Source organism: Coregonus clupeaformis, chromosome 16 (genome assembly GCF_020615455.1).
Source record: "Coregonus clupeaformis isolate EN_2021a chromosome 16, ASM2061545v1, whole genome shotgun sequence".
NCBI classification, from domain to species: Eukaryota; Metazoa; Chordata; class Actinopteri; order Salmoniformes; family Salmonidae; genus Coregonus; species Coregonus clupeaformis.
The window spans coordinates 2844530-2872313 of record NC_059207.1 but is presented as its reverse complement, the minus strand read 5'-3'; the positions used below and the strand labels follow the sequence as shown (position 1 = coordinate 2872313).

The 27784-nt window shown below is 45.5% G+C and overlaps 4 protein-coding genes across 7 annotated transcripts; 2 read left to right on the top strand and 2 right to left on the bottom strand.

The window, feature by feature from the left end:
* Positions 1–139: 139 nt before the first annotated feature.
* On the bottom strand, positions 140–9586 carry LOC121573001 (N6-adenosine-methyltransferase subunit METTL3). The gene is given in 14 exon segments (XM_045225862.1): positions 140–282; positions 364–476; positions 1115–1214; positions 1246–1258; positions 1341–1394; positions 1461–1498; positions 1753–2009; positions 2215–2442; positions 2603–2757; positions 2760–3054; positions 4005–4031; positions 4033–4108; positions 4110–4188; positions 9336–9586. Coding segments are annotated over 14 exon segments (1647 nt in total). The 5' UTR covers positions 9436–9586; the 3' UTR covers positions 140–170.
* Positions 9587–9782: 196 nt separating this feature from the next.
* On the top strand, positions 9783–16079 carry ttc5 (tetratricopeptide repeat domain 5). 3 transcript variants are annotated; one of them, XM_041884103.2, is made up of 10 exons: positions 9783–10080; positions 11339–11471; positions 11921–12132; positions 12641–12791; positions 13082–13173; positions 13323–13379; positions 13510–13656; positions 14558–14772; positions 15038–15182; positions 15682–16079. In XM_041884103.2, the coding sequence occupies exons 1-10, from the start codon at positions 10018–10020 to the stop codon at positions 15799–15801; spliced, it is 1335 nt and encodes a 444-aa protein (XP_041740037.2). In that variant the 5' UTR covers positions 9783–10017; the 3' UTR covers positions 15802–16079. The 3 variants fall into 3 exon arrangements, with proteins under 3 accessions (XP_041740037.2, XP_045081786.1, XP_045081787.1); XM_045225851.1 differs by having other exon boundaries at positions 11315–11471; XM_045225852.1 differs by lacking the exon at positions 9783–10080 and adding an exon at positions 10735–10956.
* A 170-nt stretch (positions 16080–16249) lies between these two features.
* On the bottom strand, positions 16250–18433 carry LOC121573002 (E3 ubiquitin-protein ligase CCNB1IP1). 2 transcript variants are annotated; one of them, XM_041885040.2, is made up of 5 exons: positions 18355–18433; positions 17787–18089; positions 17363–17509; positions 16905–17073; positions 16250–16675 (listed from the first exon to the last, which is right to left on the bottom strand). In XM_041885040.2, the coding sequence occupies exons 2-5, from the start codon at positions 18081–18083 to the stop codon at positions 16506–16508; spliced, it is 783 nt and encodes a 260-aa protein (XP_041740974.2). In that variant the 5' UTR covers positions 18084–18089; positions 18355–18433; the 3' UTR covers positions 16250–16505. The 2 variants fall into 2 exon arrangements, with proteins under 2 accessions (XP_041740974.2, XP_041740975.2); XM_041885041.2 differs by having other exon boundaries at positions 17787–18085; positions 18355–18431.
* Positions 18434–19995: 1562 nt separating this feature from the next.
* si:ch211-212k18.5 (sal-like protein 2) lies at positions 19996–27393 on the top strand. Its single transcript, XM_041884104.2, has 3 exons — positions 19996–20330; positions 22159–25496; positions 25725–27393. The coding sequence occupies exons 1-3, from the start codon at positions 20255–20257 to the stop codon at positions 25857–25859; spliced, it is 3549 nt and encodes a 1182-aa protein (XP_041740038.2). The 5' UTR covers positions 19996–20254; the 3' UTR covers positions 25860–27393.
* The last annotated feature ends 391 nt before the right edge of the window (positions 27394–27784 follow it).

Below are 27784 nucleotides of genomic sequence, written 5' to 3'. Positions count from 1 at the left end.
CAAAAAATGGTATACTGAAATGTTTTTTTGTGGATACATTTTGCTTTATATTGTGAAATGTGCAAATATCTAAGGCAGAGATTTTTCTTTCAACCTTATTTATTACTAAATATCATAATTGGAACATAAAGACGAACAAACTGAAGGCAGTCCATCAGTCAGACGACTCTCTACATGTTCTTTAGTTTGGAAATGACTCCGTCTGGGTAGCACTTCTTGAAGCGAGCCACGATGTCAGGGTCCAAGAGGTGAATACCCTCCAATTGATTAGCAAGAGTTACCCTGAGAGAGAGAGAGAGAGAAATGAAGGCATAGAAAAATAGCCACATACAGACAGATACATAATCAAATAAATACACGTACCAGTTGGGTTGGACATTGTGAGGTCTGCCAAAGAGCTCAATCTTCCTGGTACCAGGTAAAAGTCTCTCAATCATCCCATAGATCTCATCTGGCTTGTGGCTGGTGGAACGCACCTAAGATAGGAGAAAGAGAGAGGTAGAGACAAAAGATGAGAGAGAGAGCAAGAGAGGGGTAGAGAGAGAGGTAGAGAGAGGGAGAGAGAGAGGTAGAGAGAGGGAGAGAGAGAGGTAGAGAGGGAGAGAGAGAGGTAGAGAGAGGGAGAGAGAGGGGTAGAGAGAGAGAGAGAGAGAGAGAGAGTTAGAGAGGGGTAGAGAGAGAGGTAGAGAGAGGGAGAGAGAGGATAGAGAGAGGGGTAGAGAGAGAGGTAGAGAGAGGTAGGAGAGAGAGAGAGAGAGGTAGAGAGAGAGGTAGAGAGAGGTAGAGAGAGGGAGAGAGAGAGTTAGAGAGAGAGAGGTAGAGAGAGGGAGAGAGATGTAGAGAGAGGTAAAGAGAGAGGAGAGAGAGAGGGAGAGAGAGAGAGGTAGAGAGGAGAGAGAGAGGTAGAGAGAGGGAGAAAGAGGGGTAGAGAGAGAGGTAGAGAGAGAGGTAGAGAGAGGGAGAGAGAGGGAGAGAGGGGGGTAGAGAGAGGTAGAGAGTGGGAGAGAGAGAGGTAGAGAGAGGGAGATATAGGAGAGGGTTGAGTTAAAACATTCAGGGCTCTCTTAGGATTGGAATGTAACATCAAATGGATTCATTGTGTTTGACCCCTGACTTCGGCCACGATGACATCACAGTCCAGCCCTTTGTTGAATCCTTGGGGGCTTTCCTTCACACCCACCTGAGGAGAAACACACACACACACACACACACAACTATACTACAATAACAGTAAATACACACAACTGACTGCACCACACTGCCCAGAGCAGAGCGCAAAGACTCGGATAAGATAAGAGGTATGATGCTGCACAACATATCACAACACATCACAAAATAACAAAATCTCTGTAACTGGTTGGTCTTCACCCAAATGATCTCAGCACGCTCATAGCTACAGTCAGATTGGACCAGTAAGTAAAGTCAACTCTGTCATAAAGGTTGATTAATAAAGACACTTACCACCAAAGACAGACCTTCTACACCCAACTCCATAGCCCTAAAGGAACAAGTTAGGGAGAGACATGGAGATTAAAACAGTCTATTGTATATTCTAAGTGAAACATGTCACTCAAAGCACCAATCAACATCAATCAATATCAGGAGAGTACGGCTTGTTATCATATAATTAAACCGCTCTCTGTCAGACCCTTTCTGCTGTAGTGCGTGTTCATTAGCATGCACTGCTCTCCTGGCAGCTGATTGGTTGATCAGTGACACACTATTCCACTCATATCTGATTAGTGGAGGTACCTGCCAGTCACCCAGAGGAAAAGGAAGCCGTCGTCCTGGAGGAAGGTGATGTGGAGCTTCCTCATCTCATTGTCCGTCAGAGTTCCGTCGGGCAGCCCCATGTGGATGTCCCAGGGAGGGTCGGCCATCACCACAGATAACTTTTCCAGGATGCGGCTGTCACAACAGATCCACTGTGAAACAGGTGTTGAGGAAAGAGCAGTCTCCAAGACTTGTCTGTATGCTTGTTGATGATGCGTCAGAGAGGGGAGAGAAGACTGGGCTTAGTCAATAGGGTAGGGGAAAAAAAGATAGATCAGCCAATCATAAGAGACGTAAGTGATTGAATGGAGAGCTCCAATGAGAAGGGAGAGTCCACTTAGAGATTCGATCAGCACAACAATAATTTTGGGGAGGGGATGATTAAATTAAGTATTGAATCAAAGAGGAAGTCAGAAAATCAGGATTTCTTGATTAATCAAGAAAAATACATATTTGGGAGAGTATTTCTAAGACTGTGTGTAGCAGCACTGACCGGAAATGCTGCTTGGTGCAGGGCTGGGGTGTGAATCCGGACCGCATGCACTCCTTTTTGGTCCCGTGATCACAGAACTCCTGGACCTGAGTGCGACCGCATGAACGGAACTTCTCAACGATGGACTGTTCTTTAGCTGTGCTGGTGTTCAGCAGCTCCAGGATCACTCTGCTCATCTATAAACACACACACAATTGGGTTTTGATTTCGCAATTGACTGCGTGTGTGCCATTGACTGAATATTAGGCAGTATAATACGGTTTGTACTGTTATGGTTCAAACTACACCCAGGCTATCCTGATCTATTTCCCTTCCCTCTTCTGGGTTGTACTGTACCTTCTTGCTCTGCTGCATCTTGGTGGATTGCTGGTTCAGCAGGCTCTCAATCTCCATGTCCAGGTGAGGTGTCTGCCCTTTACTGGTCCTGCCCTGTTTATCTGCCCCACCCATTCCTCCGCCAACCTTCCAATCAGAGGGCCTGGCCAGCTGGAAGCCGGTGCCAGGGTGATGGAGGAAGTGGGAGGAGGGGAGGGCGGGCTCTGAAAAGCAAGGGAGGTGCCTTATGGACGTTTATGGTGGGCTTGGTCCTCTGCTTTCTGCTTGGCCCCCATTCTCTGAGCTAAGGCCCCACCCACAATCAAGGGCCAGAGTTGTGTGTGGTCCACGGAGATGACTAGCGTGGAGGAAGAGGAGGTGGCCATGGACGGCTGACTTACTTGGAAGAGCTCCTGGCCAGAGAACTTGAGCAGCAGACTCTGGATGCAGCCATGGGTGATGGGCGCTTAAGACTGTGGAGGAGAAATATAAAAGACAGGGATAAGAGAGAGGAAGGCAAGGAAAGGGAAAGGACAGGAAATGGAATGTCAATGTGATGCAGTCAAATCAAATCAAACTTTATTTGTCACATGCGCCGAATACAACACCGTGAAATGCTTACTTACAAGCCCTTAACCAACAAAGCAGTTCAAGAAAGAGTTAAGAAAAGATTTACTAAATAAACTAAAGTAAAACAACATTTAAAAAAACGAAAAGTAACTCAATAAAATAACAATAGCGAGGCTATATACAGGGGGTACCGGTACCGAGTCAATGTGCGGGGGTACAGGTTAGTACATGTAGGTAGGGGTAAAGTGACTATGCATCACTTTGTTAGTGTTGGCAAAGTGGCTTATGAATGTCATAGCAATTACTCTTATCCAGTCTTCATTCAAATTAGCAATAGCAGTTAACAACACACACATATACACTGAGTGTACATAACATTAGGAACACCTGCTCTTGCCATGACATAGACTGACCAGGTGAATCCAGGTGAAAGCTATGATCCCTTATTGATGTCACTTGTTAAATCCACTTCAAATCAGTGTAGATGAAGGGGAGGAGACAGGTTAAAGATTGATTGTTAAGCCTTGAGACATGAGCTGCTGGTTTGTTCACACTCAACAGTTTCCTGTGTGTATCAAGAATGGTCCTCCCCCCAAAGGACATCCAGCCAACTTGGGGGAAGCATTGACACAACTGTGGGAAGCATTGGAGTCAACATGGGCCAGCATCCCTGTGGAACGCTTTCGACACCTTGTAGAGTCCATGCCCTGACAAATTGAGGCCGTTCTGAGTGCAAAAGGTGGGGTGCAACTCAATATTAGGAAACTCAATGTTTTGTGTACTTTCTATTATTGCTGTTCTGTACTTTTCTATGCAAATATAGTAGACCTTGGTCACAGGGATACGCACTCACAGTGTTGAGCTCATCAGTGATGGTCAGATGAATCAGTGGGCAGGGAGCGGCTCAGGTCAGACAGATATCCCAGGAGTCTCTTCTCTAGTTCGGGGTCCGGGGGCGTTCAGCCTCCTCCTGCGGGGCGCTGGTCCTGGACGTTCACTCCATGCAGCAGCCCCTTCAGCACTGCTGCCTCCCACCTCTGAGAATAGATAACCCCCAAGTTGTAAATCACATTGGCAGTAACAACAGTGCTTATGCAGACTAAGAGCTTTTGCTCACGCACAATCACTAGTATCTGGACCATACAGCTATGGGTCCACAGACAATGCACAAACATTAACATTTGCTTTACTTTTTATTGTCTATCTTCCTTTCCACCTTTCGCTAGCTAGCTAACATTAACATAAACATACCTGCAGCTAGCCAGCAGATCCGACCCGCTTGCTTACAGCTGCACTAGGGTCGGACAGTCTTCCTGTGTAGATTAAAACCACTTAAATGTAAAGTCCCCATATTTGGGGACCCTATTTGATTTTTTTTATTCAATTCAGTCTGGTATGAGAACGGTAGCCCCTACCTTCAAATCTTTGGTGTGACTTACTACCATATATGGGCATACGAATTTATAAGGGCAGGCCGAGCCGATGACCTCATTTCAAGATGGCTGCTACCTACGTTCTGGATAGCGTTGTGAAGCATAAACGAAATAAACACGGAATACGTTGATACACACCGAAAGCCGGGACTCCACAGATCATGAAGATGTCTTATTTGTCTGTCTGACTGTGACCTGCCGTTATTGATCACCAGCCCTGAGAGTCAAAATGTTTATTTTACACAACGTTTTCACCAAACAGCAAGCATTTACATTTACATTTACGTCATTTAGCAGACGCTTATCCAGAGCGACTCACAAATAGGTGCATTCACCTTATAGCCAGTGGGATAACCATTTTCAATGTTTTTTTTTTTTTTTTTTTTTTGGGGGGGGGGGTAAGGGGGGGTAGAAGGATTACTTTATCCTATCCCAGGTATTCCTTAAAGAGGTGGGGTTTCAAATGTCTCCGGAAGGTGGTGAGTGACTCCGCTGTTCTGGCGTCGTGAGGGAGTTTGTTCCACCATTGGGGTGCCAGAGCAGCGAACAGTTTTGACTGGGCTGAGCGGGAACTATGCTTCCACAGAGGTAGGGGAGCCAGCAGGCCAGAGGTGGACATCTTGCAAGGTAAGCTTCGATTTGGTCTGTGTTTGAGCTATGGCTACATGGGGGGTATCAAATTAATCATTCGGTTGGTAGGAACAAATCTAACCTATTGCCAATATCTGATGATGTATGACTTAATGGAAACATTGAATGTCCACTGAGTGACTATAGCTTTGCCCTTCAAAAATATAATGTTGACTGCTTATGCGCTGTAGGCATCCATTACACAGGGGATTGGCTACTATGGCACCTTGACAGTCTTGTAGCCAATGAGATAAGCTTTCCAGGGATATGCGGTTGACCTGAGTGGGACAAAGCAAGAGGCACATCCAGTGTGCAAAAACAGTGCAATTACCACATTCGGACACTTTGGAGCGGTTGAAAGGACACTTGAATGTACCCTGGATACCCATAACACCACCACAATGTTTGAGTGAAATTGATATGGTAGAAATTGTGTTTTTATATTAAACAAATAGCATTTAGGGATTGCAAATATGTAATAGCACTGGAATTATCTAATTTACAGCATATGCCACTTTGGAGAGGTTTAGGGATACTTGGAAACATCCCGTGACCACACCTGACACCACTTACTAAAACATCTGCCTATTTCTAGTTGTTAGGTCTATCAATCCCTTTTTTTCAGATATTATTCACATGTTGTGGAAGCCATCTAATGTGTTTCCAGCTCTAGTCATCAATAATTCACTTATAGCTTGTCAATGAAAGATGACTTTCAAAATAAAATAAAATGTTTAAACTGTTATTTTGAGTGTGCTTGATCTTGTGTATTCTGAACTATGTAACTCCTATTTATCTTCTGATCATTTCCTCATAATCTCCCAGATGTCTTCTTTCCAAATATACAACGTTTTTGCATGTAATTACACATGAATAGCAGTTACTTTTGGGTATGTCTATTTAGGCGGAAATCTACATTTTGCCATTACATTTAAGAGGTTTTAAAACACCGTGGAGCCGGCGTGAGATATGGCTTGGAAAACATACCTCAATCCAGGGATGAGAAATGTGTTTTACTCCAAATTGTCCCATTAGTAGAGAATAGCGCTGCGATGGATAGCAGCCGTTTTATGGGCTCCTAACAAATTCTGCTATTTTGTGTGTTTTCCAAAATTGCTGCTGTGGCTTCTGCTACCTAGCATGAGGACGAAAGGGACCGTTTTCTGGAAAAACATGCAGTCATTCAATCTTCTCAGTGTAACAGTTGGGATAATGGGACAATTCGGAGAACAAGACATTTCTCCTCCCTGGATGGAGATACATTTTCTGAGCCATATCTCGCAAGGCTCCGCAGGGTTTCCACCAGTCAAAATTGGCTATATCATAAAAATTCATGGAATTATTTTTTTGCTTTTTGGTCTTAATTTAAGGTTAGGGTTAGTTAGGCCAACAGTTAGCAGTGTGGTTATGGTTAGGTTTAAAATCTTATTTTAAGAAGAGAAATTGTAGAACAAGGCAGAGTTTATAACTTTGTGGCTGTGGTAACTAGTAACTAGTATTTGCATAAAGTTTAGCTTCCCCGCCCTGTTTACATCCCTCGCCCATGCTCGCATCGCCCAATGGTCCCCGCATGAGCGGCTTCAGTCGTTTCATCGTCCCTTGCCTAAACATCAATCTGTTACCATAGTTACTCAAAGGATATCAGTCAAATAAATTCACATTTACATTTTAGTCATTTAGCAGACGCTCTTATCCAGAGCGACTTACAGTTTGAGTGCATACACTATTCTATATATATATATTTATTTTTCTCATACTGGCCCCCCATGGGAATCGAACACACAACCCTGGCGTTGCAAACGCCATGCTCTACCAACTGAGCTACCTCCCTGCTGGCCATTCCCTCCCCTAACCTGGACGACGCTGGGCCAATTGTGCGCCGCCCCATGGGTCTCCCGGTCACGGCCAGCTACGACAGAGCCTGGATTCGAACCAGGATCTCTAGTGGCACAGCTAACACTGCGATGCAGTGCCTTAGACCACTGCGCCACTCAGGAGACCCATTGTTGTAAAAAAGACGCAATAGCCTCTACAAGGCACAATGTTGAACAAAATTATATTTACACTTACTTTACCGGTTGTACATGCTTTGGTTCTTTTGGCGGTAAGAAATGGAGATAGGGTATCCATGGGAAAGTGTTGTTTACTTGACTTGCGGCGCAGGTAGGTTCTCTTGCTTGTATTTTAAATATGTTGACGCATTGCATAATATGTAAACAATTGCCGAATGTAACAATGTAGTCCACCTAAGCACTTTCCTTGCAATAAGATGGAAGCGTTTGTTGTTCGGTTAAACTCGGCCATTATTGTGCAAGTGTTTGTCACTTATATTGAAAATACAAACTGGAAATACAAACGATATAGACCAGCATCCTGAAGGTCGGGTTGATAACACTACTCTGTGGATATTTTGTCTGACATTCATTCACATTTACATTTTAGTCATTTAGCAGACGCTCTTATCCAGAGCGACTTACAAATTGGTGCATTCAATTTATGATAGCTAGTGAATAGTTATATTGTTGTCTCAGGCAACCACATCGAAGGGTTGTGTGACAAACAGTAGCCGTTTTGTATTACACTCCCACCTAGTGTCAAACCCATGTAGGCATGAGGAAATGCATAACTAATCAACACTGAGTGACTGAAATCAAGATATTGGTCTGATAGCATTAGCATTTTTGGGACAATATATAGATGTTTTAACTACTGAGCACCAGATTTCCGTCCAGATATGTTTATGATAAGCTTTATATATATAATAGAAGTGTTATTAAACCAATACATAATCATTTACTTGAATATTGAGCGGTAACACCCGAAACACCTTTATTTTCACTTCGGTTAAGGTTAATCATCTGCAAATCAATATTCCACTTAAATTGTCTATTGTGAATTTTACCAAAACATTTAATTAACTTGCAATAAGTTGCACTGAAACTTGCTGATTATGTATGATCGAATAAGAAAACGCTGAGTTAGAATGTGTCTAGCAGGTTAACTACAATGGATCTTTCCCACTGTAGTTAGAGGAATTCTGTAACATTTGACTTAATCCAGCACCCAAATAAATTATTTAAAAAAAACACCAAGCCAAATGTAGTTTGTTTCTTAATTGAAAGAGCAAAACAATGGCACCAGGGCAATTTAAGTCAGTAAGAAACTGAGATACCAAATGAGGTGGACCATACTTTTCTCGTCAAATGATTTTGAAAAAACTTCTACTCAAAAACTGGAAATCAAATGATCCTACATCACTATGACAGTGGATTAATCAAATGTATTATTTAAATATTGAAAAGGTGTGGGCTAGAGAAAAATAGAACAGTGCAATTTGAGGCCAGATGGCATAGAGTTCTACAAGCACTGGAAAATTCCAGCGGATTAAGGATGAGCGGGAGTGTGGTTGAGACATACGTGATGTATATGGTTGTGGTGGGAACATGTGGGTCTGAGCAGGTGTAATGTCATTGATGTTTGTTGAAATTTGTGTGCGTCGGTTTATTGGTCTTTTGTTTATGTATGCTTGTTATTGTTTGAGAAAATTGTAAAATCGTACAAAAAAGAAATGTAAGAGTATGTATGAATGGTAAATTAATATGTACTTTTTTCTTTGAAAAAAAAACAAAATTTGATAAGATGTTTCCAATCCATGGAAACACGCTGCAGAATCCAAACCAAGTACACATCGTATACTCAGCCTCCTTCCTTCACTCCTGAACATTCCTACCTGCAAAAGGACCAACATTTACATTACATTTTAGACCAACTACACGGACAACTGGTAAAGTATCATTTTATTCAGCATTCTGGCTTGTAGAGGTCGTGAGAGGAAACTTTCCTGATCTAATTTCTGCCCGACGTAGAATTCGATGCAATTCAACGTCAGGTCTTCAGGCTGCATCGCCCCTAGCCTAACGTGCTCTGTAGAGTGCTTGTGTCATTGCGTTAAATTGGTACGCAGCATCATCTGGACATGTGTGCAACAAAAGTTCTACATTCACCTTCTGTTACCATTTCTGTCAAGCCGTCTACGCAAGGCAAACGCAGCATTCCATTGGAAATGAATGTACTTCTGGTGTACCAAAACGCAATAACACTGTCGGTATGATCGTGGCGACCTGCAGCGTGATGCGTGGGGTCTTTCCGTCGCCTCTGCAGTCTCTCTCGCAGCGAGTCCAGCTGCTTGTGTGCCTGGATGTTGCTCCACGTATTCGACATTTCGAGTCGGCGCTTTCGCGAAAATAAATTGAAAACTGAGCATGCAAGATGAGTTAGTTTAGCGGCATGTGGACCAAATTACTGTACGTGTGGACACGGCTCGCACTGTCGGACTAGCAACAACAATACATGAATGGTTCCCCCTTGTTGGAGGAAAATCTAACAGGTAACCTTTCTTAAAATGATACGATTTCATTGCAAGTCGGATTTGTCACCTCTCAGAACAAGTTGAAATAATATGTTTAGGCATGTTAGGTCGTGACTATTTTAAATACATCGATTTGTTCAAATGAGCACAAGACGGATGTGTTTTGGAAACGGACACATTTCCGGTTAGAAAAGGGTCACTTCCGGTAAAACGCGTGTTTTAATGTCTATGGGTCAACAACTATCCAAACTTAGATAGTTCATTAGTTAGCAATCTGCGGTAAAAAAAAAAAAAAAGTCGCTTTAGTACATTCAGTACATAAGAGTTGTTTAGCAACCAATATGTTAATATTCTCCAGCTACTGCACACCCCTCTAGGCCAGCAGGAGCCGTGTTTTCAATGTAGTATTCTTCTTCCAACAACCACTGGAAAAGATGGCGGAAGTGGAGAAGGATGGTGATCCTGCGGCTGACAAAGATGACTTACAGATCTTAAAGGTATTGTCAAAGATAACGCTATAATCCCTGCATGTAATATATAGTCATGAGTTTTCTTAACCTGACTATTTTAATGAACGTCTTATCTAACGTTAGACATAGCCCTTCTTTCCTTTGATGGTACGTTAGCTAGTTAGCTCTCCTCCACTCGTTACTATAACAACTGACACCAACTGTCATATTAATCGACCAAAATCTGTTTGTGGTTGATTTTAGAAATCTTCAACCCGAGTTGGTTGTCTATAAATCTGCCGAGCCATCCGTTTTCTCTATATGTTTATACATCAAGGTCCTCAGTTAGCTATCTAGCTTTGGATGGTGTGCAACGTTCTTACAATCTCTCTCCATCTTGGCTACTAGTAGCCAGCTAACGTTAGCGCCTGAGACGTCTAGATGCAGCCGTCTAAGTTAGTTAGCCAAACTTGCTGTGTCATCATCCTTCATAGCCCAAAATGTATTCTTAAGGAGCCTACCTTTACTCCTTAAGGTCCATGGTCAGGACCTTATATGATACTGTATCTTCAGAGGTAGACTCTCTGGCAGCCAAATACTCCATCTAAACGTGAATCGATTCTAAATTGCGATACATTTATAGAAAAGCCCTTTACTTTCATATCACATAAAAATAATTTCACAAATGCAAAAGATACACTTACTGTACACCGTTTTAACCGGCTTTATCACAGTTGTAGCCGAAAGTATTTTTGAGTGACTACACATTTCTGGCAGCCTTCTTCCATTACACACAGGTGTTCGGATGCCAGATAGCTAATTAGCACAGGTGGTCCCTCTGTCTTCCGTCTGTCTACTGTAAACACTCGCTGTAACATGGAGATATGGCCGTGTGGGAACACAACTAATCCTAACCTTATAAAGGTGTGTATCAATCTAACCTTTTATTTTTGAAAGTTATATCTCACTGCTATGGAAGATACGGTTCTTATGCTTTCAAAACCCTACCGCGAGCGATGCATGTTAATGTTAAGACTGACAGAAGACGCCTTCTTGAAATGCAATGTAATGGAATTTAGAGTCATGATCAAGGGCTACATCCCTCATTGCCAATGAGCATGCATGCATCCAATCATGCAAGGGTCCTAGCCTCATCAAGTAAATTTGCAGTCCAGTCCTATTCAGCAACACATTGCAAAATTATATTCTTGTATCATGGCTCTGCCTCTCATCATGCATCTAGTTTCTCTCTCTGGTATCAATACCATGGTATCAATACCAGTTTCCCTCTCTCTTTCTGGGTCAGGAACTAGTGGATGAGTTGTATCATTTTCGGGATCATTACTTTGAGACTCATAGTGTGGAGGATGCAGGGAGGAAACAGAGTGATGTGGCACAGGAGATGGAAAAGACTCGAATGAAGCTTGGGGAGAAAGAAGGTGAGATAACAGAACCGAAAAGGAAGGCTTGTTGTGGTTTAGTAACTACACATGTAAAAATAATATACTGACATTTTGCATGCTAGCTTTGTATCCATTTGGCATTTTAATGTTAAGTTACACATATTTTACCGCACTATTCAGTACTCACACTTGCCTGACTAGAGAGGGATCTCTTTATGCATTATTTATTAATCAATGACTTACATAACTAAGATTCTATTTGTGGCCACCCATCTCATCCAGTCTTATAAGCACTATTGACGTCCACCAGCCAGCTCTCTCATGCAGTAGCAATTGAGGCTGGGGAAGAGGTTATATAAGCACAGTGCTGACTGAGTTTAGCTTTGCCTCCATTTGACATCTAATATGTGGGGTTACATCTTTAAACACACAAAATAATTCAATTGATTAGAGAATCATCTCTGTCATCCCTTTGTCTTCTCCAGAGTCGTATAAGCACAGCGCTGAGTTCCTGCTTCTGCGGGGCCGCTGCCTCGGGGTGGCTCCAGAGTTTAGCACCACCGCCGAGGAGTGCCTGTCCCGGGCCGTGAAGCTGGAGCCTGGGCTGGTGGAGGGCTGGAACACCCTGGGGGAGCAGTACTGGAAGAAAAGAGACCTGACCACCGCCAAGACCTGCTTCACTGGAGCCCTGCAGCAGGTTAGCAATACATTTTATTTGCATAGCTGTGCGTTATTTAATTTATAGACAGCAGGAATTACAAAGCTTTTGAGGTTAACTGGAGAGAGAGATGTCAGCTGTTTCTCTCAGCCTTCCAAGCCATAACTCTTGCTCTCCCATTGTTTCCACCTTTCTTTGTCTCTCTCTTTCTTTGTTTCTTTTGTTCACAAAGGTCTCTTTTATCCTCTATTATTATACCATTTAAATTGACCTACACCCAAACCAATATCCATTGATAATTATTTTTTAAGGAATGGGGCAGATACTTTTTTAGTTTGTTGCTTTATTGAAAAGCGAGTGCAGTGATGGAAAGATGGGGACTATAAATGAAGGGTGAGTCAAAGGGCAGTGGGCCGGATTCGAACCCATGCCGAATCTGGCATACGTTTGCTGGACCACACAGGCCACAATATCCCATTTTTAAAAAAGTTGACTTTTCATGGTTTTCTGTTATCCTTATTACATTTATTTTCTCCCTTCCTCCCAGAGTAAGAACAAGGTGTCTCTACGCAGTCTGTCCATGGTGCTGAGGCAGCTACCAGGAGGGGGCGGTGATGAGCAGGGGAAGAGGGTGCTGGAGAGTGTGGACATGGCCAGGCAGGCTGTCCAGCTGGACGTCACTGACGGAACCTCCTGGTGTGAGTATGATGGGGAGTCTCATAACAGATATTCATATTTTACAATGGTGATGTGTTTTAAGAATATAGTGTGGGGGACATGGGGTTACTGGGGTGGAGTATGGGTACAGTTACATACGTTGGAGGTGTGGATGGGTCTAAGCATGGAGGGAAATGATTTTGGCTGTAATTCATGTTCTCGAAAGAGAGGATAAAAGAACAGCGGTTTATGTAAATGTTGGTATGAGAAGAATGTCTTATAGTGCTGAATATGAGTGGGACTTTGATGATTTATTGGTATATTTTGACAGACATCCTGGGAAACGCCTACATCTCCCTGTTCTTCACCTGCGGACAGAATCCACAGATGTCTCAACAGGCTCTGAGTGCCTATGCACAGGCTGTGAGTGTATATATCTACACACACACCAAACTGGGTTGTTTTTACAAAGCCTGACAGGACCGTATGGGCGGGTCAATTTGATTCTCAGGCAATAACCATTGTTCAGCAACCCTATATAATTCCTTCCCTTTCTGTTCTCTCTCTCTCAGGAGAAAGTGGACCGAACAGCAACCTCCAACCCCGATCTACACTTCAACAGAGCCACGGTAACACATTGTTTACATATTCTGTTATGATTGTTACAATAGGCATGTGATAAATGAATTCCATTAGAAAAATGCATGTGAAAGAAAACTGAAACTAATGATTGTTCCATGCCTGTGTCCCCTCCTTCAGTTGTTCCAGTATGAGGAGATGTTTGGGTCTGCGCTGGGGGGGTACAGTCGGGCTGCGGCCCTGGACCCCGCGTGGGAGGAGCCTCCAGAGAGGGAGAGACAGCTGCTGGAATACCTGGAGAAACTCACAGCACTCACAGAGAACAAGGTAGGACAGGAGAACCGGCACACATTCTCATAGATAAACTGGACAGGGCACATCAGTCTCCAACCTATATCTATCAGCAGTTCATGGGATCTGTGTAGGATGTAAATAAAGAAATACGAACGCATTTCTTGGCAACTCTTTATTACCATTCACTAATGCAAAGGAAAGTGTGCACCAGTGACTCGGTTAATAAGGAAGTGGTCAGATGACGCAGATGCTAAGCTAGCACAAACTGGAACATGTTCCGGGATTCATCCGATGGCATTGAGGAGTACACCACATCAGTCACCGGTGCACTTGCACATTGACTCTGTACCGGTACCCCCTGTATATATAGCCTCCCTACTGTTATTTTACATTTTAGTCATTTAGCAGACGCTCTTATCCAGAGCGACTTACAGTTAGTGAATATATATATATATTTTTTTATACTGCCCCCCCCCCTGGGAAACGAACCCACAACCCTGGCGTTGCAAACGCCATGCTCTATCAACTGAGCTACATCCCTGCCGGCCATTCCCTTCCCTACCCTGGACGACGCTGGGCCAATTGTGCGCCGCCCATGAGTCTCCCGGTCGCGGCCGGCTGCGACAGAGCCTGGATTCGAACCAGGATCTCTAGTGGCACAGTTAGCACTGCAATGCAGTGCCTTAGACCACTGCGCCACTCAGTGCTGTTCTTTAATTATTTGTTATTTTTATTCTTTACTTATCTATTATTTTCTCTTAACTGCATTGTTGGTTAAGGGCTTCTAAGTAAGCATTTCACTCTAAGGTCTACCTACACCTGTTGTATTCGCCCATGTGGCAAATAAAATTAGATTAGATGTATTTCACCAGTAGGTGGCGGCAGAGTACTATGCTTTCCCACTGGTTAGTCTGCTACACTTTCACCCATACAGGGGAAGGTGAAGGCCCGGCGCCTGCGAACGATGCTCTCCAACCTCAGCACGTTGGCCCTGGGGCCGTGCTCCTCCCCTCAGTTCCGCTCCCCCGCAGGCCGCATTGGGAGCCTGGAGCCCCGCAACCTGTCTGCCCTGACACACGGCCACAACGCTGGGGTGGCTGCCCTGGGCAAGGTGGTGTTCAGCCTGGCCTCTGAGGGACGCATGGCCTTGTGAGTTTACCTTCTTCTAGTGATAGACTGCTATCTGTAATGTGGGACCTGCTGTGTACTTTGTGTGTCTTTGTTTGTATACATGTTTCTTTATGCATTTAGAGAATGATAGCGTTTTGTGTCCCTTCGCTTTAAAAAAAATATTGTTTTCATACTATACAGTGCATTCCATTGGTTGAACATGGAGTTTTATGATGAGTTGTCCTCTTACTGTACGTTATCTATGGTGGATAGACAGTAATGTGACTGTCTCTCTGCCTCCCAGTACGTTTGGCATGGTGGACAGTGAGGAGACCTGCTGCGTGATCATGGTCTATAACACAGCAGACAGTTGGGGTGTTCTGATTGGAGACTCAGTGGTCATCCCAGAGCCCCAGGTCAAACGCCACAGTGTAACCCACAACAACCAGGTCAGTCTCTCTCTCCAGCTTACATGGACCACTGCACACGACTTGTGATAGGAATATTATAACATGATGTTTGATGAGTGGCGCAGCATCTCAGTGCTAGAGGCGTCACTACAGACCCTGGTTTCGATTCCAGGCTGTATCACAATCCGGACGTGATTGGGAGTCCCATAGGGTGGCGCACAATTGGCCCAGCGTCATCCGGGTTTGGCCGGGGAAGGCCGTCATTGTAAATAAGAATTTGTTCTTAACTGACTTGCCTAATTAAATAAAGGTTCAATAAAAAAGTGAAAACAGGTCAGTGTCTACAGCAAAATGCAGTACTTGTGCTATAAACATACACAAAGCATCTGACTAGAATACAAACTGTGTTTGCACTGTCCAAAGACAGAAATCCTCTCTGCATTTTGTTAATGAAACATCATACCTAACGCAAATCTTGATACTCACGACATTTCTGATTCTCTGATATTTTTTCTCTTCTCCCCTGTGCCTCCTGCAGACGTTTGACTTCCGCAGTATACGAGTGGACTCCCCCCTACTCCTCATCGTCAATGGCAAGAGACAGAACGTCCAGGCTCAGACTGCAGCCTCCGTCAGTTACAAGCCCCAGAGTGAATAAGAGGAGGGGGGTAGAGGGAGGGGGGCGGAGGGAAGAAGTATGATGAGCATTTGCCAGTTTTGTTTTTTCTGTGTGTTTTGTAAATAGTAGATCCTTGTTATGTTAAAGCCTTTAGGAATACACTGTTTGTACATATTTATAAATATTTTATTTTTTATTTTGTGGGAGGGAGGGAGGCTAGGGGATTTTGTAAATGACTGACTACAATATGATAATAATTGTGATGACAATGATGTCAGACTTATGGGTTCAAGACATTAAAACAAACATCCCCATTCCCCAAATATTGTGTCTTTCTCCAATGTGGACATGATTTCACATGCATGCTTTATCGTTAGCTTTATATAGTTGATCATCTTTCACTGGAAGGTAGTCAAACCTTTCAGTGAAAAAAACATTTTAGTAGAATAATCATAACATACAGCATTCTTACAATGGTCATGCTGAATTTTATTGACAAAATAAGTGCAAACATAAAAGTTGTATTGGAGCATTTCATCAAGATACAGTAACTTCAGGTAAGAAAAAGGCAACCACAACTACAATATGAATATCAAACCTGACAGTCTACACTAAGGATGGTTATCTAAGATAAGGCTGTCATTGATCAAGGAGCCAGGTACCTAACCAGCGTTACCTCAGTCATAGAAATATAATTATTCTATTCATTCTAATCCGGGAGTTCTAGAATTGTAATTCTAGTCTCAGTATTTCTTGAGTAAGGCCCGGCCCCTGTCTCTGGCAGGTGAGCTGAACTGGAAGAAGGTCTTGGCTCCAGCATCGGGCTCCAGGGAGGAGAAAAGGCGGCTGTCACCCTCAGGCCCCATGCACAGGAAGTGAGGACTCCCCCGGGGAGAGGGCTGCCTGACCACCCCTGGGAAACAGGTAGGAGGTTGAATCTCCAGAACTGGTATTCTCTACGCCTCTTTTATACCTTTTGTTTAAGAGGCAAGTCCTGAGTTAAGACAAGCAGGCTGAACTCAAACTTTCAGGCAAATTCCCTAATGACATACACAGACAGAACTCCAAGATGTGTCTCTAATCAGGATTCAGACCCATCTCCCCATGTTTCTCACTCTTTCTTCCTACTCCCACTCTCTAACCTGTGTTGAACTCGGGGGGTCCTGGCTGGCGTGGTGCCTCTCTGTCCCCCACCACCATGTTGCGTAGCCTCAGCGAGTCATAGAGCCCCTGTAGCTTCTGGTACTGCCTGTTCCTCTCCATCAGACGCTCTGACACTTCACTGTACTTCCTCTTGTACTCCTCCATCGCCTGAAAGAGACATGAGAGGGATACCAAGGAGATGGAGAGTGATAACGAGGTAGAGTGTATATAAGAAGGCTAAATAAAAGTGATTTGGGTTATGGTTAGAGCTGAGCATTCATTTCGGCTGGTGAAGGGCCACAGTGGGTGGCTGGGTGCAAGGCATTTGTTCCTAGTCGAGCAGCACTAATTGTGATGAGTTGAATCAGGTGTTAGTGTACAAATGGAGCAAAAGCCTGCACCCAAAGGGAGACTAAGCTTGCCCACTCCAGGGTCTGATGTGACGTAAAGGTGGTACCTTCTTCAGTGAGGAGACCTCCCCTCTCATGGCGTTGAGCTCCAGCTCTCTGCTCTGGTTCTGCTGGGTTAGCACCTTCTCCATCTGTTTCACCTGACCCTCGGCCCGGGACAGACTGTACTCCTGGAACATATGCTCCTGGTGCACCTGCAACACACACACACATGTCGGACACACGCACACACACTGTGAGAAGGGGATGGTATAACATAGATTTGACACTCACATTTCTTGAATTGTGTCCTTCATCCCTTGTCCTGGGGACCCACAGGGTGTGCAGGCTTGGTTTGAGCAGTAGAATCAGGTGTGTTAGTACCAGGCTGGAACAAAAGCCCGCACACCCGGAGGGTCTCCTGGACCAGGCCTGATATAAACAATGGTGTAATTCAATACTGTGAATGTCATAGGCAACACACTGACAGACCTGGTAGGTCCAGAAAGCCAGGGCACGGGCGCTTATGTCCAGCACCGTCTCTGGCCTCAGTCCCGCCAGCACCATGGCCTTGTACTCCTCAGAAGGCGACAGCTCAGTGCGCACGATGTCCAGCTTCCCCGAGAGTGCAGAGGAGCAGGCCGGGCATATTGCCGGGGAGCGGCTGAACTCTCCGGATCCATGTTGGTCACAGAAGGCGTGTGAGCAGGCTGTGACCCAGGCGAACCCACACAGCTTCACCCGACACTTCGAGTAGTTGCAGAGCAGAGTGTCGTCGCACATAGACATGGCTGTCTGGGACAACAACAACTTGGTGAAACTTCAGATACACTCACTTCACACAAAGAGGTTGATGGTGTAACGTTTCATAATGCAAGGTATGCAACAACCAACCTCCGCCATCCTTAGCATAGCATGCTAGCTAACTGTCTCGCCACACAGACTGCTACTACAAATAACTGTAACGTTAGTTCTAACATTTCTTTATGAAATTAGTAGCTAGCTACAACTCTATAAAACTTTAGCTGTGTACGACACTGAATGGGTTTAGCAAACGTACCTGTTTAATTGGGCAAAACTCGGACCTTTGAGGAATGTTTTGATGCTAAAGGTTTCCTAGCTAGCTAGAAGTCTTTGAAGCGGGCTGGAATGAAAATTCTGATTGGCTTGCTAGTAAATTCAAGGAACCAATCAAATAGGCCCTTTATTATAGACGTAATAAAATAGGTATTACCCATTAAGACTTATGTAGTAAAAACTTTATAAAAGTTATATTTTTCTTAATAATAATAAGGAAGGATAATTACAAGTTTGATGGAGTTCTGCATTGTTGTTAAAATTATGCATTGTTTGTTAAGGGCTTGTAAGTAAGTATTTTGTGGTACGGTTTACACCTGTTGTATTCGGCGCATGTGACATATACAATTTGATTTGAAAGTGCATCCATTTTTACTAGTGGATTTTTTTTGTAACTTTTTGCCTATTCATGTTTGGAATACTTGATTCATTTTCTATACAGGTGATGATACCCTTTTTGTTTACTTGGCATTGGTTTAATCCTCACACATCTTTGTACAATCATTGTATTTACCATGCAATACATTATTTTTGTTCCATTGAACCTACCTTTTGCTTTTCTTTCCTGTCCACCATGCATTGAGTGGGACATGTATGTGAGATACCTACTTAAAAATTGTCCCTTTTCTCTCTCTCTCTTTCTCCCTCTTTGTATCCCTCCTCCACGTGGTACAGGAGTAAAGGCGGGGGGTGAAAGAGGGCATTGTGCTGGAGCAGCACTGGATCCGGGGGTTGATAGTGAGAGAGAAGAGATGCTCACTCAACTGTGTCCAGTGCGCCATTGTCGCAGATTCCCATCTATTCTCTGCCTTTTAAATAAAGCTCTGCCTGCGCACCAGGACACTGGTAGAAGGGGGGTCAGTGCGTAGAATGACACGGAATGGAACACATGCATGTTCTGATGCGGAATGGATGGAACCGCCTCAACAGTCTCACACCATCTCTTTGTTGATAATTAGCCATATGTAAATCTGTGTGCAAATGTGCCCATTCATTCTGCAACGGTTGGCCTATATGATCCCCCTTGCCCTCTCCGTGAATAATTAGCACATAATGATCACATATATTGCAATGATGAGGCTGTTATTATTTCCAGTCTCTTGACCACTTGTAGAGTAAGCTAGGATAATTTAGCTACCACAAATCGAAACAGGATTTCGTGTATTCGTTAAGGATTCTGATTTTGTTATTTATTAACTTATCTACAAAGGCTAGTACAAATATTTGCTATCACTTAATTCCCACAAATGTGCCAAAAATAATGGTCCATGAACTAGGCAAAATCTCAAAGTTCGTCAACAAATTCTAGTTGAATGGGTTCAAACAGCATGCAACAAGTAAAGTCATATACTTGATTTATTCATGTGGATTTTAACACCCTTAGGATGATATTTGATTGAGAGTTTAGTGATGGCGTGAAGGAAATACCGAGAGAAAGGGGAGAACCAGGGAGTCGGTGTTCCGCGCCATTGAAATGCAAATATCAGTGAGGAACACGAAGAGATTGTATGTGTGTGTGTGTGTGCATGTTATTATGTGTGCCTGCGTAGGCTATGTGTATGCAGGGGAGCGGGGGTGGGGGCGCCACAAATTGGGCAAGTTTGGAGAGCGAGAGAGACGATTTTAGAAAAACAGCCACACGCACTAACCGCAGCCTCATATGACACGGTGCGTTTATACGGATTTCTATTTCTACACCTCTTTGTTTTCCTACGGGCAAGGGATAAACGTTCGATAACGTTATCTAGATGCAGATTGGACATTAACATTTACCTGAAATTTGAGTTTTAACGGATTCTGGAACCCGAAGCCTACAAGTGCTTAAAGTGGCCAGAGCTATTTAATCGGCTGATGCCCTCTTTCTTTCCTTCTCCTTGTGAATCATGTCACGCCGGAAGCAGAAACGACCCCAACAGCTCGTTAACTCGGACCCGGGGGGCACGCGGTTACTATCGCACGGTGAGAAAAGTTTATTATGGGTATTCTAAGGCATGCGTATGTTTTTATTCCTAGGATATCCCTATAATTCTATGAATGAATGAAGCAACAAGTTACAGGTCGGAATTTACAACTATAATGGTAATCAATAGTGTTAAATAAGGTAACGTTAGATAAGGTGCAGAAACTGGAGTTAAAATCCCGCTAGAGAGTAGGCCTAAAGTTACAAGTTGTCTATTTTATTATAGATGCAGTTTATATATGTAAATTCCTCCTCATATATCGATTTTTACATCTAAAAAGTAATTTTGTGATCAATCATCAGCATAACTTGATCTGTGTATGTCTGTGTTTTATGTTTGCATATTTTATCTTTGCTAAAAGTAATTGGCTCTTGCAATAAGTTAGAGTTTAGTGGATTGCTCAGTCTGCTGTAGCTCTGCAATGGGCCCCAGTAGGGGAGAGCTCCAGGTATTTGAGGGCTGGCCCTGTAAACTTGCCCCTGTGATCTGGATGGTAACATCCATCTGTGGCCATTTTCCTGTGATGCTGAGTCCTCTAGGAAACTAGCGGTCTGCTCAGAATGACTACTGGAGGTCTTTCATTACTTAGAGGAAAGTATCTCTATTCACCAACAATAAGGCTGGATCGGTGGGTGGAGGAGGGGGTGTTTTTGGTCCAGATTAATCTCTCTCCTCTCTCTTCTTCTCCCTCATGTTTAATTTCCTCCTTGTTCTCTTCTTCTCTCCATGTTTTTCTCCCTCATGTTTCATTTCCTCCTTGTTCTCCCCCACACCCTCTGAATGCTTTCCTCTCTAACCCCCACTCTATTGACTGTATACACCTACCCAGTTGGGGGGCTCAGTGTGTAAAATGCAGAGGGGGGAGAATGCAGAATGCATGCACCTTCAGTTGTATTGCATTTGCTGCACAAACACACCTTAAAAAATATGAATTACTTAGAAGTTCTGCAGGTACATTTCCATAGAGAGGAACTTGTTTCAAAGGAACTAGTTTTGAACACCTTGAAATTTGCGAAAGGAACCAAGACTGACAATTTGGCAGCAGTAAATAGTACAGTCATTCATTCCATCACTATATCACTCTAGGAGGGAATAGTTAGTTTGCCTTTCCATTGTCCATACTCCCCCTCCCCCTTCTTTTGTTTCTCTCTCTTTCTCACTCTGTGCTCAAGATTCTGAAAGAATTTGACCCCAGAGCTCTAAAGATCTGAGGAGCAGACCAATCACAAGCCTCTGGACAGTGCCCAGAACCCTTAGCGTGTCCCACCCTCTGACCCCTTATGTGACGTCAGGGGGAAGGGTGAATAGGGAGATGAAAGACGTGAATTGCTGGAGTGAGGAGTGGGTTAAAAGGGGTTATGGGTTTTCTTGGCTATTGCCATTGTCCTTTTAAACATGTTGCCATAGCAACAAGGTGGTTTGTGTTGTAAGAAGATGTTTGGAGAGTTTTGCTCAGGAAAGAAGTAGAGTGGACAGAAGACAAGATAATTTGAGGGGAAAGACTTTGACTCTCTGTATGTTTGCAGACTTAATCAATATTTGCTCATGCATTGCTTTACATGAGAAGCTTGGAATTGAATATGAAAACATTAGCAATTGTTGGAATCAATTATTACAGTTAAAGGTTTGGACTTATAGACTTACTTTGAGCTCCCACTTCAATTCTATAAAGAATGAGGCTTGCACCCTGTCTTTCATGGTTCTTATGGAGACTTAACATCAACAATGAATTTGATCATGAAACTGAACTTTTCATTTGGTTGAATAGAGTGATGAAAAGGCACTAGTCTTAATCCTTACTTTTTTCTCTCTCTCTCTGTCCATAGACGACCAGCTGTCAGCAAAGTCACCGTCCATGTCTCTGGGCTCAGAACTGACCTCCTCTGGGTCCTCCTCTGGGTCCTCCCCCACCTCGCTCGAAGGCCGACAGCCCCCCCTGGCCCCTCGGCCATCTCCTGGGGGTCTCCACGCGCCCTCCCTTCCCAGTGAAAGCTCTCCGCCCCCCCTCTGGCCCTGCCACATCGCCCCCTACACCACCTCTCTTCCCAACACCCACTCATCCCTCTCTCCAGACTTCCCTCACCCCTCTTTATCCTCCCAGTCCCTGCCACTCAACCTCAATCAGACATCGGGCCACACCCTCTCCCATCAGGCCCACTCCCATGCCACTATGACCTCACCACAGATGGGCAGCTCTGCCACCATCACTACCTCCTCCTTGTCCTCCTCCTCGTCTTCCCTCCCTCTCCGCCGGAAGAGCACCAGTCCTGGGCATCAGAATGGCTCCAGCCCCCTGGTGCCGGGGCTAGGCCAGATCCAGGTGCCCCCGACCCTGGCTGTGCTCCTGGAGGAGCTCAGGGTGCTGCAGCAGAGGCAGATCCACCAGATGCAGATGACGGAGGAGATCTGTAGGCATGTTCTCCGGCTAGGAGGGGCCATCTATACCCAAGACACCTCCCAGGCTGGTAGTGGAGAGAATAACCAAATACCTACAGCAGGATCCCCCTCCCCACCACACCATCCCTGCTCTGCCCCTGTCCCATCCTTGGCCTCCCCTCTCATGGCCTGCCTCCCATCCCATCTCCCCCAGCTCACTGTGTCCAAGCCCAGCCTCTCCTCTCACACTAATGGAAGCAGAGCACCACACTCCTCTACCTCGCCCTCATCCTCTTCCTCCACCACTTGGAGCTCCTCTATAGCCTCCTCCATGCATCCTCTGTCCCTGGGTCTCCCCCCGCACTATCTCCATGAGAAATCCTCCAACACCTCCCCCTTCGGCCACAGCAACGGGGTCAGCTTCCCAACCCCGCCCCTCCCCACCTCCAGCCACTCCCAGGACCACCTGCTTCAGTCCAGCTCTTCCCTGGGGTCCTTGTCCTCAGCAGGACGTCCTCAGCATGCCTGTAAGTTTTGTGGGAAGGTCTTGAGCAGTGATTCTTCGCTGCAAATCCACCTGCGCTCTCACACAGGTGAGAGGCCCTACCATTGTCCCGTCTGCCTCAGTCGCTTCACCACCCGCGGGAACCTCAAGGCCCACTTCCTGCGTCACCGCGAGCAGAACCCCGAGCTGTCGCTCTCGCTCCTCCCCCCGGCTCTGGAGCAGCCCAGCCCCACCCACGTCGCTGCCACCACCGGCCAGAGACGTAGGAAGCGCCGGGCAGAAGACGAGGAGCCGCCATTCGGAGGCGTGAAAGGAATGACGGAGGGAATGGCACTCGGTTTCCTTTCTGGGGCGTCTCCTCGCCCCTCCTCTTCCTCTATACCTATGCCGCCCAGTATGGACATGGCACTGTTGTCCACGGCTCACTCCCTTTTACAGCTGAACAGGGCCTCCGCTGCAGCAGGCAGCGCCTCAGGTAGTGTGTTACCGTCATCATCCTCATCCTCCATGGGTGGCCAGTTCAAAGGGGTGAAGCAGCAGAGGTTTGATGAGAACACCCCTCCACACTCTGTCCTCCACCCAGGCTCTCCCTACTCCCAGCTGGCCCACTTCCCCAAAATCCTCTTCCCCGGAGGACCCTCGCCCCACCACCTCGCCCTCCTCCGTCCCCCGGGGACCCACCCCTCTACCTCCCATCTCACCTCCCCCCACACCCAGCTCCCATTCCCTCCCTACCCTAAACTCCCCACGTCCTCCCCCTCCTCCTCCTCCACGTCCTTCACCCAAACCTCTGACACCTCCAAGTTGCAGCGACTGGTCCAGAAGCTGGAGAAGCAGCCCCAGAGCGGGGGCCAGTCGTCCTCCCGCGGCCCAATAGACGGCTCCTCAAACGGGGACACCCACGGCCATGACCTGACCACAAGCTCCAACGCCTACCGCAGGGAGATGATGGCAGCCCTGGGCCTCGGCCCCAACCCCAACATTGAGGCCATGGTGAGCAGCCGGGGACAGGGTCTCCCTGTATCCACCAATCCCGCCCTGGCCCCTAACCAGTGTGGGGTGTGCCTGCGGGTGCTCTCCTGCCCCAGGGCCCTGAGTCTCCATCAGGCCACCCACCTGGGCGAACGCCCCTTCCCCTGTAAGCTGTGTGGACGCTCCTTCTCCACTAAGGGAAGCCTGAGGGCCCACCTCGCCACCCACCGTGCCCGCCCGCCCAATGCCCGCACCCAGAACTCCTGCCCACTGTGCCCGCGCAAGTTCACCAATGCCCTGGTGCTGCAGCACCACATCCGCATGCACCTGGGGGGCCAGATACCCCCAGGGGGTGAGGGAGAGGAAGGCACAGATATGTCCCAAGAAGATCTGGGCCAAATGACCACAGCCTCTCCATCCAAACCCTCTAGCCTCCAAGGCCTCCACCCCCTGGCCTTAACAATGACCAGCTCCATCTCTAACCCTAACCCGCTGGTCAGTAGCTTAGACTTCGGAGGTCCGGCGACCAAGCAATCCCAGGCAGCTGACCCAAGCCCCCCTGTAGAGGGGGAGTGTGAACCCTCACCCTCCACGGCCAGCATTAGCCCACCTCTGACCCATAATCCCTCCCCAGAAGACCCCATGCTCCTGGGGGAAAGATCTGAGTCAGACTCCGGCCCATCTGCAGCCTCTGTGGAAGACTTGCAAGACTCCCCAGCTGACCTTTCTAACGCCAGCCTAATTAAGCTAACCAAGACATCCTCGACCAGCTCCTTGCCTGCCTCAGTGGGGAATGGTGAGGCAGAGGAGGAGGAAAACATCCCTCTTGCCCTTTGTGTCTCCAGACCAGCTTTGGATACTGATGGTAGTAGGTCAGGAGGGCTCACCAATGGCTCTGGCTCAATCACAGAGAACCACACCAACTCTCCAGATGGACTCATCCCCAGTCCTGAATCTGATTCCACCCCGAAATCCCCCGCCACCCTCAACCCCTCACCCACGCTCACCCCTCCTGCCAGCCCTAAAGCAGCTTCAGAGCCAGCCCAGTCCCCCAGTATCACCCCACCGGAGCCCAGTCCTGAAGGGGAGACAGTCCAACTTGAAGGGGAGAGTGAGAGCACAGCACCCAGAGACACCTCATCGGTCATGGGGCCTGAGAGAGAGAAGCAGACCCCTAGCTCCACGGAGGAGAGTGATAGGGCTCCAGAGGAACCAGAGACCTCCCAGCTAGCCACCCCAGCCTCAACGCCCTCCAAACCCTACTCCTGCACCCTGTGTGGGAAGGCATACGCCAGCCGCAGTGGATTAAAGGTATACAAAGCATAAGATAAGGATATAATGTATTAGTACCATATGTTCCTATGGATATACAGAACACTTGACAGAAGCTAACTTTTGATTCTTGAGATTGGAAAATGAAAAAAGTGTGGTGCAATTGCTCTATTTCTCATGTTTTACTGTTGTTTTATGTTAGCAAATATATTATAATTAAAGTTATTGATCACTTAACTAATAAAAATGTTATGTTTCCATCAACAGGGACACATGAAGACACACCCTGTGTTGACCAACGTTCCCACCGAGACTCCTCCTCCCGCCACCCTGACCAATGACAATGAAACTACGGAGGATCCGAGTTCGGTCTCAGCCAATGGAAAGGAGGATGAAAAGTAACGATTGGCCAAATCTCCTGAGAAACGTGTTACCTTAGAGAATCAGCCAATCACTGCTGCATCTGGGAAGGAAGCAGAGAAACCTGTGGACACTACTGAGTAAAAAGGCATATGATTGGCAGCTTAACGGCGTCAGTCAGTCAGTCAAAAAAAAAAAAAAGGCCCTGACAAGGGAATGTATTTTCGTCATATAATTAGAATTGATTCTAGAATGATTGATTTTAATTCTGTGTAGTTTTGGTACTAGTCATTTGGGTCTATTTTGTCTATATTAGAATGTTAGATTGTTGTGATGTTTTAATTCAGTCGGCATGGTTACGATATCACTATCTCAAAGAACACAATGAGGCCTTATTGACAACATGATGTCACAGAATTGTCTTGTAGTGTAACGGCAACCAGTGCCGTATGTGTGTTGGATCGCAATTGAATAGATGAGCAGGGATGTATGTTTTAGAGCAGCTAGTTCTAGTCAAACATATGAATGAAATTCACTTTTTAATTCTAAAATAGGGATGAAGTGATGAAGAGAAATGTGTTTTCTACTGAATTATCACTGTAGGATCTATGGTATGAACTCCATACCAAAACAGGCCAGCGTAGTAGTGGCCATTTCCTTGTATATATGAACCATGTTACTATTTGTAGGTTTTTTACTGACTTTGTACTTTTTTAAACTGTCTTGCTGCTGTACTGATGTTTCAATGGAGTTGCACTGACTGTGTACACTGCTGTCTATACATCCATTGAAACAGAGATGATGATGATGAATGTGTTACATTGACCAGTCCGTATATACAATGTATTTTGGCAATCCTGGTTCCTGCCGTTGTGAGTGACCATACAGCAGGAACCTGAAAAATGAACAATGATGACTTATATCAGTGATTGTAATTGGTTTATCCATAATTTATTGGATATATCTGCACAGGGACATACAGAAGTAGCCTGACAGCCAAATAGATTGTGTTATGTTTCACTGTTGTGAAGTTTTGGTACCAGGCTAGTGTTGAAGTATAGCAGAAACAGGTGTATAAACCAACTGAATCCGCCGAGGACCAGGATGAACTATATCTGATGGATAACCTCATCCCTCCTTGTCTGTTGTCTGTCTTTCCTCTTCTCTTTCTCTCCTCCCCTTCCCTCTCACCCGCCCTCCTGTTCCCTCTTACCTCCTATTCCTTCTCTCCCTCTCTCTCTCAAAGCACTTGAGAGTTCAAGTTTTCTGCCCTGCAGAAATTGTCTGCACTGTATCCTACATTAGATCAGTTTAGTTGTAGTACTTTATTTTGCCTTCGTGTGGTTTTTCCCAACCATTGTTTTTGTAGTTATGATGATAACATGTGCTTCCCATTTTTTTTTTATGTCAAAAAGAGAAAATAAAATACTTCTGATTGTGGAAACATAGCTTTTTGGTTGTCTGGCTGTCTGTGTACATTGTTTATCACTGTCTGTCTCAGTACAGCTGGTCGCAGTCTATTCATCTATCTGTTTAAGTATTCTGTTTGCATGTCAACATGTTCTGTATGTCGGAGTGTGCTCTGTCTCGCTATTTGTCTCAGCGCTCTGTATGTCTGGCTGTCTGTCTCACAGTTCCTTTGTCTGGGCGCTATAGCCGTCTACTTATTCTGCCTTTTTTGGCCTCACTTTGTATGTTTCAGTTCCTCCGTTCTGTGGTGTGTGTGTGTGTGTGTGTGTGTGTGTGTGTGTGTGTGTGTGTGTGTGTGAAAGGGATAATCAGTGCTTGTGTGATTGAAAGTGCAGCTGTAGAGGCCCCCCTCACCCCCCTTCTTTCTCTCTGTCATACTCTCTTTCATACTCACTCTCTTTCATTTTCTCTTTCATTTTCCCTCTCTCTCTGTCCTCCCCCTCCCAGTGTAATAGTCCGACACATAGGAAGCTTTAATCCTTACACAATGATAGCCC

Excerpts from the sequence above, each read along its gene's own strand:
- ttc5 (XM_045225851.1), top strand. The coding sequence starts at position 10,018 with ATGGCGGAAGTGGAGAAGGATGGTGATCCTGCGGCTGACAAAGATGAC. Across the intron at positions 14,773-15,037 it reads TCTGAGGGACGCATGGCCTT|TACGTTTGGCATGGTGGACA; the intron begins GTGAGTTTACCT and ends TCTGCCTCCCAG. Across the intron at positions 15,183-15,681 it reads GTGTAACCCACAACAACCAG|ACGTTTGACTTCCGCAGTAT; the intron begins GTCAGTCTCTCT and ends TGCCTCCTGCAG.
- LOC121573002 (XM_041885040.2), bottom strand. The coding sequence starts at position 18,083 with ATGTCTATGTGCGACGACACTCTGCTCTGCAACTACTCGAAGTGTCGG. Across the intron at positions 17,510-17,786 it reads TGGCTTTCTGGACCTACCAG|GTGCACCAGGAGCATATGTT; the intron begins GTCTGTCAGTGT and ends TGTGTGTTGCAG. Across the intron at positions 16,676-16,904 it reads ACCCCCCGAGTTCAACACAG|GGGTGGTCAGGCAGCCCTCT; the intron begins GTTAGAGAGTGG and ends CCTGTTTCCCAG.
- si:ch211-212k18.5 (XM_041884104.2), top strand. The coding sequence starts at position 20,255 with ATGTCACGCCGGAAGCAGAAACGACCCCAACAGCTCGTTAACTCGGAC. Across the intron at positions 20,331-22,158 it reads CACGCGGTTACTATCGCACG|ACGACCAGCTGTCAGCAAAG; the intron begins GTGAGAAAAGTT and ends CTCTGTCCATAG. Across the intron at positions 25,497-25,724 it reads CCAGCCGCAGTGGATTAAAG|GGACACATGAAGACACACCC; the intron begins GTATACAAAGCA and ends TTCCATCAACAG.